The 19,566-nt window shown below is 48.1% G+C and overlaps 1 protein-coding gene across 2 annotated transcripts; it reads right to left on the bottom strand.

Annotated features, from left to right (window-relative positions):
- Nucleotides 1-471: 471 nt before the first annotated feature.
- Nucleotides 472-19,547, bottom strand: AFG3L2 (AFG3 like matrix AAA peptidase subunit 2). 2 transcript variants are annotated; one of them, XM_059880810.1, is made up of 17 exons: nt 19,284-19,547; nt 15,049-15,148; nt 14,590-14,667; nt 14,178-14,284; nt 13,884-14,036; nt 11,765-11,839; nt 10,675-10,799; nt 8,718-8,991; nt 7,148-7,285; nt 6,533-6,686; nt 6,126-6,233; nt 5,899-6,024; nt 5,289-5,399; nt 4,758-4,873; nt 4,183-4,383; nt 2,763-2,957; nt 472-1,104 (listed from the first exon to the last, which is right to left on the bottom strand). In XM_059880810.1, exons 1-17 carry the CDS (start codon nt 19,398-19,400, stop codon nt 850-852), a joined length of 2,433 nt encoding a protein of 810 aa, XP_059736793.1. In that variant the 5' UTR covers nt 19,401-19,547; the 3' UTR covers nt 472-849.
- Nucleotides 19,548-19,566: the final 19 nt, after the last annotated feature.

Genomic DNA, 19,566 nt, shown 5'->3' on the forward strand with positions numbered 1-19,566 from the left:
GGGGAGGGGGTCTCCCAAGTCCAGAGAAGGCACTGGAGACCAACGTCCTCCTGGGGCTCTGCCTGGTTCTGACCTCGGTTTGTGACCCTGCAGCCCTCGTTTCTCTGGTGACGCAGCAGCATGTCACCCCTTCTAACAGCAAAAGTGACCTCATGAAGACATAGGGCTCTCCAGCCCAGGGGCCACGCTCTCTCCACTGTTCAGCCCGCTGTGGTGGTCACATGTCTACTGGAGACGCACATGGGGGACCGAGGCTGGGTCCTGACTGGCTGAGTGTGTGTGTGCCCTGATGCCATTGCACGGCTCACACCGAGTTAACCCTTCAGGGCAGACAGGTCGAGGCATCACTGAGAGTCTCGTCAGACTGGAAGAGAACCACCAGTCTGAGACTAAATGTGCATGACATTCAGTTCCTTTTCATTGTGTTTTCTGAAGGGATGTCTCCCAAGCAGCACCAGTGACCCTCGTGTGTTCAGAAGGAAAAACGCAGCATTTACACTTTATTTGTGACATAAAGAAGCCGTATTTACACAATACATTCATATTTTTAAATATGTTACACAGCTCTCCTAGAAAACCACTCCATCACAGAACAGCAGCATGTAGCTTGGGTTCCGTCTTTAAAATATTAAATCAAGTAGAAATACTCTTTAATTTCATAGCCCATCACAGAGGGAGACTCTGAGGGAGGTGGGAGTGAAGGGTGGGTGATGGTGAGCACACCCCCATGTGAGGGCACAGGAGACTGGAGGCTGGGGACGCACTCCCACCCGTGACCTCCAAGGCCAAGGACGAAGCACCCCTTCCTGCCGTGCCCTTGGGGCGGCTCTAAGGATGCAGTACCAGGAGCTACGCAGGGCCGGCACCCTGGACCGGGCTGGTCACCTTCTCGCCCGAGGGCTCCTCTGAGCCCTCACGCTCCCTGTTCCAGTCCTTCAGGCCCTCGGGGAGTGAGGTGTCCTCGTCTAGGCTACCAGTGCCTTCCACAAACTCCTCGTACGTAGACTTCTCCGCAAATGGCCTGGGGCCCAGAAGTTCCACCATGTCGTTCTTGTCTAACACTTCTTTTTCTAACAACAGCAGAGCAACCTGGAACATGAACACCTGCAATTAAATACAGCTACCCAGCGCCATCTCTCCAAGCTAACCTTTTATTTACAACCAACCCCCTTCCAAACCAGGGCTTTGAGAACTTCACTCTAACTCTTAATAAGAATATCTTATTAAAATAGATCTTCACCCTAACTTTTAATAAGAAGTATAAAAATCCTGGAAAACACACGTCCCCAGGAAGGGCAGGGCGGCATGCAATGTGGTGTGACTCTGTGCCCTGCTGGGGAGGTAGGTGGGGAAGGAGCTCTGCACACATGTCGAGGAGGGACAACCCTGAGGAAGAGCAAGAAGTTGTCCCTGGGCTCCACCTACTTCCAAAGGAGGCAAGAGCTCCCGTGGCTCCCAGAGCAGAAGGAGCTCTGGGGAGGCTGCAGGAAGAAGTGGCACAAGTAGCAGGGGTGGGGACGAGGAAAGGACAGAAATGGAGAATTTCAAAGGGAGGCGGACAAAACAGAGACAAACACAAACATGCATCTTGAAGTTCTGGTCTCTGTGTGGCTGAACTGTAAATATGACAGGACACACGGCCACAGAAAAAGGGGCCCCACCAACTACAAGAGGGGAGGTAAGCGATGGTGTCAGCGGGCAGGGAACAGCTCACGTGAGAGCCTCTGTCACCAAGAAACGAAGCCAGTTAAACTGTAAATGGACCTCGTAATAGACTCGGTTCCTCAGGTGACTCCCAACTTGGAAACTCACCACATGTGTAGTTTATGTTAAATGTTGTTTTTAAAGATTCCAAACAATAAAGCAATTTTCTTCTGTCTTTAATTTTTTTTTAAATTTTATTATGGATCATTTCTGGAGAAGGCAATGGCACCCCACTCCAGTACTCTTGCCTGGAAAATCCCATGGATGGAGGAGCCTTGTAGGCTGCAGTCCATGGGGTCGCTAAGAGTCAGACACGACTGAGCGACTTCACTTTCTCTTTTCACTTTCATGCACTGGAGAAGGCAATGGCAACCCACTCCAGTGTTCTTGCCTGGAGAATCCCAGGGATGGGGAAGCCTGGTGGGCTGCCGTCTATGGGGTCACACAGAGTCGGACATGACTGAAGTGACTTAGCATAACATAGCATAGCATGGATCATTTCAAATATGTACCAAAAATATATAGAAAAAAAGGATAACTAACCCCATGCAACCCCATGTAACCACTGTTCATGACCACTTTTGTTCCACCTGCTTCCTGGATTATTTTGGAGACAATCCCAGATGTCCTGTCGTTTTATCCAAATATGTTTGTCTCTAACTCTATGAGTCACAGACTCTTCAACTCTCAATGCTGAGGACCCGGGTTTAGTCCCTGCTAGGCAACTAAGATCTCCTTTGCTCCAGAGGGGAAAAGCAATGGGGAACCCCAGCAGGCCTGCACCTGTAAGCACCTGGCAAGGTGAGTGCAGATTCAGCCATATGCCTGGTACTACGAGTAGACTTCATTAATCCTGCGCTCAAGTTCCCAGGAGCCAGGAGCCAAGATCACACCTGCCTCTGTTCCCCGTCATCCCCACCGACGGAGCATCAGGATGGAGGGAGGAACCAGGATCAGCAGGCACAGGGGGAATGGCGGTGTCTGCAAACCAGCCAACCAATCACCCTCAACGGCCTCTGCAAACCATGCAGAGGAGTGTTCCCACAGTCGGCACCTACCTTCTCCACGTCAGCTTTCTTCTCTGTGAGGAGGGCCACTGTCCTCTTGTAAGCATCGTTGATAAGGATTCGTACTTCGTCATCTATGAGTCTGGCGGTGGCCTCGCTGTACGGCTTCTCCAACACCATGTCCCCCTGACGTGGGAGGTCAAAGGAGATCTGCCCGACCTTCTCGTTCATGCCAAACTGAACAATCTGAAGAAGAAGGCGTGGCCAGTGGTGGGCATCCATTTCTGCTCACAGGCTCATGGGTTTTATAAAATGTCAACAAGGCAACATGGACACTGCATGCACACACTTCACTGCAGAACTACTCTTCAACCCGGCAAAATGACATGGCAGCCTTGAGTCGGCCAAGTAGACCAGGTGTTCTGCATAGACGGGGCAGTGGGGACAAGACCAGAAATGGGCAGACAATATGTACAACCAAGACAGGCAGCAAACAGGTGGGGACAGACCCCAGCAGTCATGAGACGTGCGTGAGATCACTCTGCATGAGGGGAGGCAAGGAGGAGCCAGAGCCTGTGACAGACGGAAGCCATGACCTTGGGCACCCAGCGGCTCCTCCTGCATCACCTGGGCTGCTCCAGGAACTTGGGAGGGGTGCCTGCACTTTCCCTGCGTCCCTGGGGCCTGGCTGGGCTGTAGAGACCCCCACAGTAACCATACAGAACCCCAACTAAGAAGAAACGTCTGGAAGTAAAATCCAAACTGACTAAAAAAGAGGAGGCACAGGTAAGAGAGGGGAGCAGCACAGCTCAGAAAGCAGGAAGCACATTTTTCAAAAGTTCATGAAAACAACAGAAAAAGATACTCTAAAACCATGAAACTAGAAACACTGTCTTAATCCACCTTCTTCCTAGAAGATCAGGAAAACAAACTTCATGCAGATAAGGAAAGTGGGATGCAGGGACGTCCACGAACAGATGAATATTGTGACCCAACTTCAGAAAAAACTAACCAAAATCAGGAATGTGAGGAAAAAAAGAAATAACAACAGAAGTTAAGAGTCGGAAAAACTTAAATGAGGTGCTAGGACACAGGAAAAAAAAAAATCACAGTTGAGGAGTTCCCAAAGTCACTGACATCAAGCTCCAAGAGAGCACCCTGACTGTTTCTGGGAATGGAGGCAAATGGGGTGGGGTGGGTGCACAGGGTGACTGCTGCCAGCTTAGGGGGAGTCCACGTAGGGTCCTGCAGGTTTGAAACTAGACTTAAACTCTACAGACATGCTTCACACACTCAGTAAATCCGAAATACCGAGTGACCAAAATGTAAGTTTCTATTCCTAAGTTTTGATTACCTTACACTGAACTTCTCTGAAGGAGGAACCCTTGCCTGGTAAGCCCAGGCCAGTGGAGCCTCAGGGGCGCTCCGGAGCCCACGCGGCGGCGAGGAGGCAGCCCACCCGTCCTCTCACCTGGGCGTACGCACTCTGGGTCACTTTGCGCAAGTCGTCCTGGGCACCGGTAGTGATCCTGCCAAAGAAGATCTCCTCGGACACGCGGCCGCCCAAGGTCATGCACATGCGGTCCAGGAGCTGCTCCCGGGTGTAGAGGTACTGCTCCCGGGGCAGGTACTGAGCGTAGCCCAGCCCTTTGCCTCGTGGGATGATGGACACCTGGTGAGGGAACAGCAGCACTGAGCACCCGGCCGTTGGAGCTGACAAACTCACCAGCGAGCAGAGCACCACGGCCGGGCAACCCCATGGCCTCGGCCAGGCAGCTGGTCTAGGAGAGCATTTCCTCCTGGGATAACCTCACCCCAAGTGACTCCTACACGATGCTTCTGTCTCTTACGAAACCCACCCGCGAATGCCCAGGACTGACAGTAGGGCCACTGCCAAGCAGGGTCCCCTGCTAACTTGACCCACAGGAGTGAATCCCTTCAGCTTCCAGACACTTTTCTTTCCAAACTTTGTAACTCGTCCATGCATGATGCCTCCCCTCAGTGCCATTGTCAGATGTTCCCACTACGTGCCCCCCAGCCACTCACCTTCAAGAGGGGGTCTGCGTGCTCCAGGTACCAACCGGCAACTGCGTGGCCTGCCTCATGGTATGCCACTGTCTTCTTCTCCTCAGGCTGTAGGACCTGCGTTTTCTTCTCTAAGCCTGACATACAGAAAAGAAAATAAAGCCTGCTGTTTTAGTGACAACGACATCAAGAGAGGCTCACACACCACCACTCAGAGCCTCACAAAGAACACACATCACAGGCCTTCCCAGTCTAACTGGTTTTACAGCTGTTTATCCATCACCTATGTCTCGCTCAGAGCACGTTAGACTCACAGGATGAAATTTTTGGAAAACAGGAAGGCTACAAGTGCTTTTTAAAAGAAAACAACTAGACTGCTATAATTAAGGGAAGACCTCTCCCTGCCTGCAGCCTGTCTCAGATCCATCCGACATGGAAGCCTCTGTGCAGACACTCTAAGCTGCCCGCAAGCTCCAGGCCTGGGTGGACATACTCCCTGGCCGCAGAGTCACGCTGTCAGCCCTTGGATGTGCGGTCTACCAGCTGCCTTACCGCCAATCACTCGTTCAATTGCTTGTTCAAAGTGTTTCTGGTTTATGGAATCTGAAAGGTGTCTCGCAGCGATCAAAGCAGCTTCGTTGCACACGTTGGCAACATCGGCTCCTGTGAAAGAACACAGCAGCTTTCCACCAGATACACCCGAGCTCACTGGCCACAGTTTTGAAGAGGGACCAGACCAGGTCCCCACCACCAGCAGGTTCCAGCGCCCAGGCCTGCCCAGCACAACTGGCCCCTCAAGCACAATGTAAGGACCAGCAGTGGACAGACACCCATGGGCAGTAATCTATCTCCACAGACTATATGATGAAAGCAAACTAAGACTGTGCTTTAAAATGTCCACCAACTAATGCTTAGTTCTCTGTAAATTAACTTCTTAGAGAAATTACATGGCAACACAAATAAACCATAACACAATGTATGTCCTCAACAAAAAATTTTAAGCAGGCCCCTGGAACTCTGAGGCACCTGTGCCCATGAATACACTCTTCTCAGGCTGCAGGTGGTCCCTCCTGCTTCATGTTGAATCTGCAAGGATGGACAGAGGGAACGAGAAAGGAAGAGTCACGTCCTGTAGACAGAACCGAGGGTTGAGCTCACCCACCTGAAAACCCCGGGGTCAAGGATGCGAGCTTCCTCGCCAGCTTCTCCTTTTCCAGGGTGCTATCCAGCTTCAGGGGTCGGAGATGAACTTTGAAAATAGAGGCTCTTCCCTTAATGTCCGGCGGTCCTTGAGAAATTATTTTTAAGGAAGAAAAAAATCATAATGAAACAGCTGCAACCTCTCCTCATGAGAACTGGCCTGAATCCAGGGCAAGAAAGCCATCTCACCAATGAAGATCTGCCTGTCGAAGCGGCCTGGCCTCATCAGAGCTGGGTCTAGGATATCCGGTCGGTTGGTGCCCGCCAAGATGACCACATTGGTTGTTGTGTTAAATCCTGGAGACAGACAAAGGCATCATTGCTGTTACATGCTGTGAGGAGAAAGATAACGTGTCCCTGTCAAGAATGTATGAGCACCAGATACACCACTGCTTTTTTCCCATTATCTAGTGGTTTTTTAAATCACAAGTTTAAATGATTTTTCCTATATTCATTTTGCCCTTAACATCATACCTAACACCTAAAGATTTAATGATCAACTACTTGAAGACAAATTACCAGCACAGGACTCTCATTTTAGACACAGGAAGAACAAATGGAAAGTACAGGATAGACACAGGTGATGGAGCACTCACCGTCCATCTCCACAAGCAGCTGGTTGAGCGTGTTCTCCTGCTCACTCTGCCCGCCGAAGTTGCCCCTGCCTCTCTTCCTTCCCACCGCATCTATTTCATCGATGAAGAGGATGCAAGGGGCGTTCTTCCGAGCAAGAGCGAATAAGTCACGGACCTGGATGAAAACGCAAGCACTGGGGTCACTTTACAAGTGAGTAGTATTATCCTAATAAAAACAGACACCAAGCTTCCTGCCCCCAGGAAGACCATCTGTGTACAGCACTGCACAGCACAGATGTTAAAAGGTGAAAGCAGCAAAGAAGTCATGTGGCAAATGGTGTGAAACCGATATAAGGTGAGCAAGTATTTCTAAAATCTCATCAATTACTGTTGTGTAAGAAGCACGAACACCAACAAACTGATGCTACACACCTCTGTCCTACTCAGAGGCAACAGGGTAGAGCTGTAGACTTTATAACACTCACTCACAGACCCAGCCATGCAGGCACACAGCAAAGGCATGACCCCTCAAGCCCACCCAGCCATTGCCCCAAGGTGGGCGGTACCCCACTGTGGCAGGGGTCCTGTGCCCACCTTCCGACCTGCTGAGTTAACACAGCAAGAGGTGAGACTTACTCTAGCTGGGCCTACACCAACAAACATCTCCAAGAACTCAGACCCGCTAACGGTGATGAAAGGGACATTGGCTTCTCCAGCCGTGGCCTTAGCCAGCAGTGTCTTCCCAGTGCCTGGAGGACCAGTGAGAATGGCACCCTTCACATAAAAAAAGGAAAAGTATACTGAACTACAATTTCAGAAAAATAAACTGCATACCCATAAATAATTTCAAGGTATAATCTGTTTATAAACTTTAGTGACATATCCTAAATATTTCTTAAACATGTAAACAAATATAAAATGCTTTTATTAATAAAAAGAGAAAGGAAAAGATTATTAGAGACTACTTTGTTTTAAAAAACCTGGCAAGAATGTGAAATACTTCCCTTACTTTTTAAGATTTTTAGTGTTGCTTTTTAGATCTAACAGTATATAAAGGGTGACTTAAGCTGGGAATCTAGCAATACTAAAAAACCACCTGAGGTTAACTTCAAATATTATACTTCCAGTTTCATTTTGCTTATTTTCTTTCCTTTAAAATTTCACAAATGAAGTAAATATCTAATAACCAATGATAAACTTAAAAAGAAAAATATGTGTTTGCTCAAACACTATAACTATTTAAGTCGTGGAGATGCTTAAGTATGATGTGAATACATATTTCAGAGAAGGCAATGGCACCCCACTCCAGTACTCTTGCCTGGAAAATCCCATGGATGGAGGAGCCTGGAAGGCTGCAGTCCATGGGGTCACTAAGAGTCAGACTCGACTGAGGGACTTCACTTTCACTTTTCACTTTCATGCACTGGAGAAGGAAATGGCAACCCACTCCAGTATTCTTGCCTGGAGAATCCCAGGGACAGGGGAGCCTGGTGGGCTGCTGTCTATGGGGTCGCATAGAGTCGGACACGACTGAAGTGACTTAGTAGCAGCAGCAGAACACATACTTAATTAAGTACAACAAATTATAAAACTGTAAAATGTAACTTTTCATCCATGAAGGCAGGACATGAAATCAAGGAAGTGATGATTCCCTTTAGAAAAGACTCCCTCATGTAACTTTATTAACGAGTTTTTTAGAACCTTAGTTAAAGATTTTCTCTTCATTACTTAATGCCTGAGCCTGTTCCTGGGAGCAGAGATGGGCAAGGCTGCCCGAGTCTGGCAGTAGGTGGTGGTGGAAGAAGGCATGCTCGCCTGGAATGTAAGTGCCAGACCAGGCAGACCATCCACTCAAGCTGCTGGGGGAGGGACAGCAGGGCCAGAGCAGAGACAGCCTGCCCGGGACTACAGTGCTGAGATAGGGCGTCCAAAACACACTGCGGAGAGAAAGTAGCACAACAAGGGGAGGGGAAACACACCTTGGGGGAAGAGACACACTATTTTCAAGGAGACACATTCACAAGGGACAGTCGACTGAAAAGACTCAGGAGTTAAACAGAGACCAGCAGGTTACAATAGAGGAAGGAGAGAAGAGCAGCTACTGTGGAAGTAATCAGTTCATAAAATTATAACCTCAGAGATCAAGAAACCCTTCAAAGGATTTAGGGTTATTAAGCTGAAAACTGACTTCTGAATGTTCATTTACCTTTGGGATTTTTGCTCCCAGGTCTTGATACTGCTTTGGATTTTTTAGGAAATTCACAAATTCCATGATCTCCAGCTTGGCCTCCTCACAGCCGGCCACGTCTTTGAACTTCACGTCAATCTCATCCTTGAGGACCTTGGCGGTGGTCTCTCCAACACTGAAGAGTCCGCCCATGCCCCGGCCTGTGCGGCCGATGCCGGCTGGGCCCCTCCGGATGGTGTAGAGCAGGAAGGCGATGATGAGCACGGTGGGCAGCATGCTCAGGAGGAAGGAGCTGCAGACACATGACAGCGAGAGCTCAGAGGGCGCCCGCTCAGACCGCCCTGCCAGATACCTGCCTCGGCAGAACATGCACACGCTCTACCTGGGCAGCCAGGTACCCCAACACCTCACCTGAGGCACAAGGAGAATCTATGTGCATCAGTGTCACTGAAGCAAACGCTCAGAAAGTAAGACCAAAGGAAGACCTGCTCCTAACGCGTACCCTCTCCAGGGCCGCATTACTCACACCCGAGAACCAGCACACACACAGGCTAGACCTGTGACCTACAGTCACTACATATGAAGTTTCAAAGAAATTCGTTGACTTAATAATTTTAATACAATTCTGGTATTAGCCTGCATTCCAGTCCTGTTACTGGAATGGATCAACTATTTCTGAAGGGATGTCTTCTAAATATCTAATCTGTGCAAAGGCAGCAGTGGGGAGTGCTGTCTCCCCAGCATGGTGGGGTGGCTTGTGCAGGCTCACACAGGCCCAGGGGCAGGGTGCCCACCAACCCTCACCCACTCTGGGGAGTGGCTCAGAGATGATTTACAGTCTCTGCCTTCTGTTTGTCTTAAGTTAATTTCCACGAAACTGTGGACATAGATGTATACTGGTAACATAAAGCAATTTAGTTTAACTTAACCTACGAAATTTAGGTCAAAACCTGGTACATAGTTTAGGTAAAAAAATGAAACAAGAATAAAATAATAATTAACTTTCTAATTTTTCATCTATTACAAAACTGTAAAGGCTGCTACAGCAGGCAGCAAGAACCATGAACAATTTACCTTTGGTTTACTTCTAGAGAAAAAAAAAACAATGCACTGACAATAAAGGTTTAAAGAACATGCAATAAGACTCTTCGTAAAGTTTCAGCACCAGCTTGTAAAGTTAAGGAACTGTATGTTAACCTCAGGGACTGAGGGACATATCACCCCAAGAATGAAACAACTTTGATAGCTGGTGGGACCTAAGTACCGCAGGGAGATTGTAGGGCTACACAAACCATGACTCAATAGAGTTCCCAGAGCTGAGTAAGACCATCAGCTCCGTTAACATGCTGTTTTACATGTAGAAGAAAATCAAGCTTTATTTCTACTTTCACTCCCAAACTCTTAATCTAATCAAGGTATGTGTTCTGCATTTAATGCAAATGAGTCACCGCCTTGAGATCCACCTGGGCATCTTTGGGCAGAACTCAAAGGCCATACATTCCAAAGTAAAACCAAAGAGAGGCAACCCTTGAAATCAACAAGCCCTTCCTCAAGGTCCAGAGCTGGTCTTTCTAAAGACAAAAAACCTCTAAGGGAAGAAGCAGCTCTGACCAAAGAGGAAGAAGCATTACTTAAAAATCCTGGAAATTCTGTGAAATAGAAAATACATAAAGGACAGTTAAAAGGTGGGCATGCCGCTCTTTAACACAAAGGGGCTTTTTATGCTACAATTCTACTCAAGGTCAGGGTATTGGACATGGACCCCACATCACTGCTTAATCAAGAAATATCAACATGCAAAAAACCAACCAGTCTCTAGCAAAATCTAGTAAGTTACTGATGGCTGCAAAGAACTCAGGCCAGATTGAGAGGCCTGATGAGAATACAAAGTGTGATGTGCCGCCCCCTGGTGACAGAATACACCGTAAGCCCTGGGCGCAAAGGCAGCCTCCCAAGTCCACTGCCCAAGGCTCACCCGTCACTCTCGGCGATGTAGACCACAGGGACCCGGTTCTCTCCTTCTATGCCTAGTTCCTGCTGCAGCGTCTCCAGGTTCCGCTCAAAGGTGTCCACACTGCCAATATTGAACCAGACGTACTGCTGTAAAGACAGGAAAGTGAAATGTCCTAATTTTGTGAGGGGAACGAAGACAAAACAAAGGGTTTAACTTCCTAAGAATTTTTCAGAAATACTGCAAATAAAAAACCCAACAATGAGATTAAGACTAACGCAAGACTGGTTTAACAACCAGTCTTTAACAACCAGAGTGATTAAGCTTTACTCAGTGAGAACCCTTGGCCAATAAACATTTCTACAGTTCCAGTACTCCTCTATTGTCCTAATACTATAAACTCAGAAAAACAAAAACTCTACTTGAAAAGACAACCCTTTTCATAAACAAGCATCCTTTCTCCAGGACTTATCAGCTGTCTGGTCCCACACCAGGGTGCAGCTGCGATGATACTCCTCAGTGTCAGGATGGGCTCCGGCCCTGGGTGAGCTAGAAGATTGCAGGATGCCCAGGACTGGGGGTGGGCCTGGGGCTCTGGCCCAGGAGGGCTGGGAATCACCTGTTTCCTACCAATAATCCCCTCAACTCAACCTGGTGTCTCTGGAACAGAGCTCAGACTGGTTGGACAAGAAATATAAATATTTTTAAACAATAAGAACAGAAATAGAAATTAACATCACAAAACAGTTGGGAAAGAGATGAGCAGAACACTTCTTAAACTGATTTGACAAAAGCTGTCTCAAGACATAAGCAGTTCAGATTTTACCATTTTTTTCTTAACCAACTGTTCTCAGTCTTGAAAAATCATAGATACTGGAATACTGAAAACCAGGTTTTACTCATTGGTTCCTAAATGTACAGCCAATGTGATCACCAAACCCAAACCACTGACCCAAGGGTTTGCACATGTGATGGACACAAGGGTCACACTGTCACTGTTAGTGCAGATCACAGCTGCTCTGACACAGCCAGTGTGAGGGAAAGCTGGCTTTTCAGTTTTAAATATAAGAACTTAATTGACAGCTAGTTCACATCACTTAATAACATCACTTACTCCATCAACAGGAGTTTTTCCTGGTGTAAAAGTCACTCGAACAAATCGCTTGTTGACAACTTCCAGTCTGTCTACCTGGAATTTTAAAGAAATATTCAAACATAAACTTACAGAAAGACTAGAGACATTCTTCTAAGCTCATCTAAAATGCATATATTTCAGACACACAAAGAAAAATGATGAATAATGTAAAGACACTCTGTGTTTTCCCCTCCAGCTTGAGAAACAAAACATCACAAACCCCAGTCATGTCCCACACCCAGGGGTGGCCGCTGTGCACTGGTGCTGGCCACCCCAAAGCACGGCCTGGTCATGGGCCACAAAGACCTAACCCTAAACAGACATTCACATCTGCCTGTTTTTAAACTTTACAAATGGTCTCGTCTGCATTTGTTTTTCTACAACTTTTTCTTCTATCACTATATCTGTAAGGCCTTTCCTTGCTGACATGTCAGTTCTGCACAGACCCCATTTTATAAGCACACCCCAAGTTATTTATGCGTTCTGTTCAAAGACCTTTAGACTATTCCCAACACTCCCCCAACACCAACAATGCTACTGTGGACGCTGCTACGCATCATGCCTGGGCCTGTCTCTCGGAACTCCCCGGGATGCGCGCCTGTGGTGAACACAGCTGGCTGGGCTGTAGGGCACAACTGCCCTCAGCTCTGCTGGACGCTGCACACTACTCTCCGACTCATGCTCCTACCAAACGTTCTCTAAAACGCTCCCACTGAGCTATGTCCTCACTTGCCGTTACAAAACTTCCTAAATTTTGCCCCTCTGAGATTTGAGATGGCTTGACCTTGTTTCCCTGGACCCTCCTAACTCTATGGACTCTTTGGTCACTTGCACACCTCATCCCGAGGCCTCGGGCTGCTGGGAGCTGAGTGCCTTTGGTGGGTGCCTGCTCCCTGCTGCCGTCAAGTCCGCTCTGGCAGGGAGTTTGGAAGGTATCAGCCCAGGATATAAAGTGAGGGAGCCTGGGAGACCCCAGGAAGAGCCAGAACAGGGGCGCACTGTCTGGAAAGCATTGACTAGAGGACCCCGTCCCCCATAAACCTGCTGGGTTTATGGGGGACACATACACACACACATACACACACACAGCAGACCAACTGCACAGAGCCAGCGGGTCAGGAGGAGACGTGACAACAGAGAACCCTCCCTGGGGCCTGTCCCCATACTCAGAGGATAGAAGTCACTGCTCAGAGTGCAGGCTCTCCACGACACCTGGGAATTACAAACCTGAGAGCCTCACTTTCATGAGCAAGACACCTGCTTCAAAATCTGAAAGACTATTTCCATTCTGTCTGTCCTCACCTTACTGGACAATCTTTAAAAATAATTTTAGATTCTTTACATTTTTTAAGTATTAATATCCTTATTTTATTCATTTCATGGATTAATGAGAGGTTAAGTCATTTCCCCAAGGCTCAGAGTTGGTCAAATCCTGCTTCTCTCACTATCACTTTGTTTCTTCACTTCTAAGATAGACATTTTCCATATTTTAACCTCTCAGACACGAAATGTACATGACAGCTGACAAGATGTCAAAGTGTCCCTGGCAGTCCACTCAATCTAAGTAACGTGTAAAATAACATGTGCCTTATAGCCCATTGCATCTTAAATGAGCCACAACAGGATCCAACTGGCAAAGACCCAGCCCAGAGGCAAAGCTCCTGCCTGGGGCCTCACTCAGAGCCCGTCCACTCTCGCAGTAAAACCTGATTCACTTATTCACCCACTTCCGGGAGTGCAGGAGGTCACAGCGGTGATGCCGTGCTAGAACCTAGAGGGGCTGGCCAGGGAGGGAAGGGAGGCAGCTGACGGCAGAAGGGAGAGAACCGAGTAGACCGGGTGCCAGAGCAGATCAGGAGCAGTGGCTCCAGAACTAGGCTCTCCAGGGAAAGCGATACAGGGGGGTCATGGTCAATGTAGAAACTGCTGGGTCAAAACTCACAGGTTCCTTGGCTGCTATACTTTCCAGCATTAGAAACATACAATATGGGACTTGGTGACGAACAAGCCTGGCAACGTGCTGTCTGTTTATCACTTTATTGGCCTAACCTGAACTCACCCTTTGATCCCTGCTGCCTGTGGCCCACACGATACTTACAACTCCCTTGGAAAGATAGTTGTTAGCAAAGTCCTTCCACGTGATTTCTCTCCCGGAGCTCTTGAACAGGAAGTAAAACAGGAATCCTCCCCAAAACAGGGCGGTCCAGAGAAAGTACATCTTGAATTCCTTATCATCCCATGGGATGTCACCCTGAATGAGGAAGCAGATATTTGTATGAAGGGTGAGACAAGACAACGCAGTCTCTGCTGTGCAGGGTGTGAACCCTCCCAGGGCCGTGAGTACCACTCAGCCTTTCCGGGGGTGGGCAGGGGCCAAAGCCACGAACCGAACCTTCTGGAACCTGGACCACCAGTGAGAGTCATCTTTCTTGCCGCCTCGTTTTCCACCGCCACCAACTCCTCCTCCAGAAGGACGCGGGGCAGCAGCTGGCTTGGGTTCTGTTCACAGACAGAGTGTGTGTCCACAGCAGCATCTGAATCTCTCAACAATGTTTCCATTAATGTCGTTTAATGAACTCATTGCAAAATGCATTGTGGCAATTGATGAGTTACTAAACACAGTGCTGTGAGGAAGCCTGAGACTAAGATAGAGGGGAGAGCCCCCAGGAACACTCCAGGCACTTCACACACAGGGGGCTCAGAACTGACTTAAGCTAAGATGTTCCTTGTTCAGTGACAACTATCAGCAACATCATAAACCAGGGGAAAACAGTAAGTTCAAACATAGTCTTTTGAAACAGTACCTTTTTTTTCTCCCATAACTTCTTTAGGTTCACTAGTTTTTTTTCCATTTTTTCCATTGGGAAAGTATTTTTCAAATCCTGTTAGAAAAGGAAAAAAAATTAACTTCAAACTAAAATTCATCACGTTTTGTGTACGTATGTTCTTTGTTTTTAAAGCAGCTGATTCATGAAAAAGAATAAGCTAGAAGTATAGGATTGCTTGTGCAGGAGTAAATCACAGTCTAGATGGTACAGTCACAACCCTGAGGGGTCTGAGAAGTCTTGCTGGCCTGCCCAGGTCATTACTGACAAAGATGCCACATGTGAAGGCGACATAATGTCATGGCTTTGATCACATGAGAGGGAGGAGGTGGGGTGGTTAGAAATCAACTGAAACCACACCTCTTCACCTGCCCTGCTGAGGCCAAGAGTGAGTCTGTGTAAGAATGTCCCTCGTCACAGTCACATGTGAGTGCTTACCTTTTGGAGGCCGAGAACAGAGTCTCTGATAAGCAGCAATCACATCTGTCAGAAGGGAATTCCTGCTGGTTTTCGCCTGAGTCGTGGCATATCGATAAAGCTGCAAGACAACAGAGAGAAGCATGAAGGTCACATCAAGGTGAGTCTAAAGTGAGCTTCATTTTACCCTTCAAACAGGTGATTACGGACTCCCTTGAAGGGAGCACGAGGGCTGTCCGGCCCTGGGCCGCTCCAGTCCAGTAAGAACTAGGAGACACACACTTCACCCAGAAGACAGCACCTCCAACCCAGGCACCTAATTAAGAGCTGCAGCCTGAGCACAATTCCCTACCAACACATTGGCCCAGGCATTGTTTCCTTGATGTGTAGCATTCAAAAGGCAAACTGCCATGAATATCTGCCACCCCACCTGCAGGGTCTATCACACTGCAAGGTCATTTATCTGACATTACAGAACGATGCTGTTTGTGAGCACAATACTAACTTTACCTGCCACCCCACCTGCAGGGTCTATCACACTGCAAGGTCATTTATCCGACATTACAGAACGATGCTGTTTGTGAGCACAATACTAACTTTACCTGGGTTCAAAGACAAGGAAGCCATGGTCCAATGTCTGATAGTCCTTATATTAGCAGCATTTGCTGAAGTTATTTGATACACTGTCATCCTGCTAAGTCCCTTTACAGATACATCTCTGCTTTAAGTAACATATTTGCTAAAAACTGTAAATACTGCCTAGGTATGAGTGAGTGAAAGTCGCTCAGTCATGTCTGACTCTTTGCGACTCCATAGGCTGTCCACGGAATTCTCCAGGCCAGAATATTGGAGTGGGTAGCCTTTCCCTTCTCCAGGGGATCTCCCCAACCCAGGGATCAAACCCAGGTCTCTCGCATTGCATGCGGATTCTTTACCAGCTGAGCCACAAGGGAAGCCCTGCCTAGGTTTATTAGAATATAATGTAAACAAATTGAACAAGCTCCTTATTAAATGTTTAGATGTAGAGACACTGAAGGGGATATAGCTGAATCTGACAGTTAAGTTCAAGTGATTCTATCCTTTGGCAAAGTGAAAAGTTCACACCACCATTTTTTTGGAAGACAAGATTTTACATACAGGTGAGAGTGTTTAAAGTGAAGCTTATCTGCATTAGACCCATCCCTCATTTCCCTCCTTTATGGTCTCATGAGAAAAATAAAATATCACAAAACCATACAAAAATCACTTCACACCCGATAGTGTGGCTATAATTTAAAAAAAAAAAAAAAAGAGAGAGAGACAATATCAAGTGCCAGTGAGGATGGGCAGAAATTGGAGCCCTCATGTACTGCTTAGGGGACGGGCACAGCCGCTTTGGAAAAGTTTGGCATTCTCCAAAATGTTAAATGAAGAGTTAAGTTACCACATGATCCAGCAAATTCACTCCTGCTCAAGGAAATGAAAATATGTCCACTCAAAATCTTGAATGTTTATAGTATCATTTTTCATAATGGCCCCAAAATGGAAACAACCCAATGTCCATCAACTGATGATGAACAGAGAAAATGTGGTATATGCACACAACGGAATTTTATTCAGCCATAAAAAGGAATGAAGTAGATAGATGGTAGCATCAAATCTTGAAAACATCATGCTAAGTTAAAAAAACCAGACACAAAAGATCACGTATTACATGATTCCATATTTATGAAACGTCTGAAACAGGCCAATGATAGAGGCTATAGGTCAGCAGTTGCCTGGGCTGGAGGAATAGTTGGGGAGAAACAGAGAGCGACCACTAACAGTCATAGGGCTTCTTCTAAATGTTCTGGCAACAGATAGTGAGTGATGGTTGCACCGCCTTGTGAATATACGAGAAGCCACAGAACACTACCCTTTAAAACGGTGGATTTTATGATATCTGAATTAGAAAATGTCAATTAAAAAAGAATGAGCTGACTTAACTCCAAATCAACACACAATTACTTGCAAAGTAGGACAGAAACACTGACACTGTTCTTGGTTGACAGCAATGCTGGTCTGAGAACCTGGAGCTTCTGTTGTGTTGGGCCCTCCCTGACGACTGAGAATACTTGGCCTAAGAGATAACCATTGATAATGGATAAGAGTGTGTTGTATGTGAATATTTCCCAATGCCAAATCCATTAAGGGTGTGGATTGAAATGACCTGATATCCATGCTGGACAGGCCAACAAGTCAGAGCTTCTGCTCCAGGCCTGGTACTGCCAAGCAGCGGGGAGTCTACCAGGGAACCAGAAGCAGTGCTGCCCAGAAGAAACTCAGAAAAGACAGAAAGGTACCTTACATGCAACAATACAAACCCTTCAGTATAAAGGTGGAGAGGTGGCACAGAGAAGGAAGGGGTCACGTGCAAGGGAGCCAGGGACGTCACAGGGAAGCGACACCTAGCCTGGGACTTGAAGGACCCAGAGTTCTTCAGGCAAATGGTGGTGGTGGTGCTGCTGCTGCTGCTAAGTCGCTTCAGTCGTGTCCGACTCTGTGCGACCCCAGAGACGGCAGCCCACCAGGCTCCCCCGTCCCTGGGATTCTCCAGGCAAGAACACTGGAGTGGGTTGCCATTTCCTTCTCCAATGCATGAAAGTGAAAAGTGAAAGGGAAGTCGCTCAGTCGTGTCGGACGCTCAGCGACCCCATGGACTGCAGCCTTCCAGGCTCTTCCATCCATGGGATTTTCCAGGCAAGAGTACTGGAGTGGGGTGCCATTGCCTTCTCCAGCAAATGGTGTTATAACTGTCAATTTTGGTAAAGCTGGAAATCTGATTTTTTGCATGACGATCTTCAATACATCTCATGATATTGGGGGCCTCAAAGTCACACATCTACAATGGGAGAAGATGAGTGCCCCAGGATACTACTGTGAGAATCAAAAGTAATAAGACATGGAAAAGCACTTTTAAAACTGTGTGGCAATACTCACATTTAAATTACTTCCAATTATTCTGAAAGCCACTTAAGAGTAAGCGGCTTTCAGAATATTACTACGATCATACTAAGCAAGTCTTTGTGTGACAATGAAGTACAGAACTGGGTACACAGTATAAACAAATATTATTAGTTTGCTGAATAATAAGCTCCCTTTAGGATCTTTTCAAATTGTGTTGAGCAGGAATACCTCTAGCAATAACCTCTGACTGCATTTAAAGATAAGATTATTTTCCACAAAAGAACCATCGATGATTTTTTTCCCCCTATTTAATCTAAGCCCATTCAAATAGTACATATAAAAGACATGAATTTGCAAAACTTAAGTATAGAGCACCTCACTTAGAAAATTAGGTTTTATGTTTGATGATGTATTTTTCAGTTGTGAAACACCAGTTTTAATCATTTGAGGATTATACTTGAGAACACACACAGAAATCTTTTTCCCCAGAACCTCATTATGAGAACAGACTTTTAACAGATGCACAAACCTAGAGGAAAATCCAGAGTAATGCTCCAGCGTCCCCACCCAGATCTCCAGGGCAGGACCAGAGAATGTGTCATGCACCTTCACAAGCAGACTTCCTCACACCTCGGCATTCGAGGTTCACTCACAAGCAAGGCCTTCTAGAGAAGACTCCTGACAAAAACCCTGCAAACTCACAGGGCAGATCCCTACCTGCCTGTTACAGGTCTGAGTCCAGTACTCACAAGAGGCAAGAGAGGGAGGGATTCGATGCAAGTAAGACAAGGAAACGGATGCAATGCCAGAAACAGGAAAAAAGACCTCGTGCAGGGCCATTCCGAGCAGGAGAGACGAAGACCGACAGCCGGGCAGGGAAGGGGGCTCCGAGGAGAACACATCAGGAACGCCCTTTCCATGGAGATCTGAGAACACCTCCTGGGCTGACCCTCGAGCTCGCCCACCACCGCCGGGGCTTCGTGCGCGCTCAATCTGCGCCGGGAGGGTCCGCCGTGGGCACAGCCAACTTCGGCTCCGGGATCCCGGCCCTGACCGCGACAGAGCACCGCCCCTCGGGGGCTGGGGTGGGGGACACCGTTAACGACTCCATCTACTAGTGCCGTGTCCGCCAGGCAGCGACAGCCCCACCCCCGAGCCCGCGCCGCCAGCTCCCACCCAGGGCTCTCAGCTCCGCAGGCCTCCCGGGCGCAGGGTAGACCCGCCGCCCCAAAACCCGTCTCCACGCTCCCCGGGGACCCACACCGAGAACAGGGCCCGTGACCTTGACGCCCGGTGCCGGGCCGGAAGCGGGCCGGGGGTGCCGGACTCACCATCCGCAGGTAGAGCCGTTCGGTGGAGCCCGTGCGGCCGCCAGGCAAGAGCATCGGGGGCATCCCGCGGGGCCGGCAGGCGCCCCGGCCCCATAGCAGCAAGCAGCGGTGCGCCATGGCCGCCGGCGCGCCGCTCAGGCCGGGAGCGGACGCGGGGGCGGCACCGGATGGCCAAGAGGACCCGGAGCGGAGGCCACGGGACGGCTCGCCCGCGACCCCACGCACCTCTGCGTCTTCTCACGCCTCGCCCCGCCCCAGCGCGCTGACGTCAGCCGCACGGCGG

This window comes from Bos taurus, chromosome 24 (assembly GCF_002263795.3).
Source record: "Bos taurus isolate L1 Dominette 01449 registration number 42190680 breed Hereford chromosome 24, ARS-UCD2.0, whole genome shotgun sequence".
Classification (NCBI taxonomy): domain Eukaryota; kingdom Metazoa; phylum Chordata; class Mammalia; order Artiodactyla; family Bovidae; genus Bos; species Bos taurus.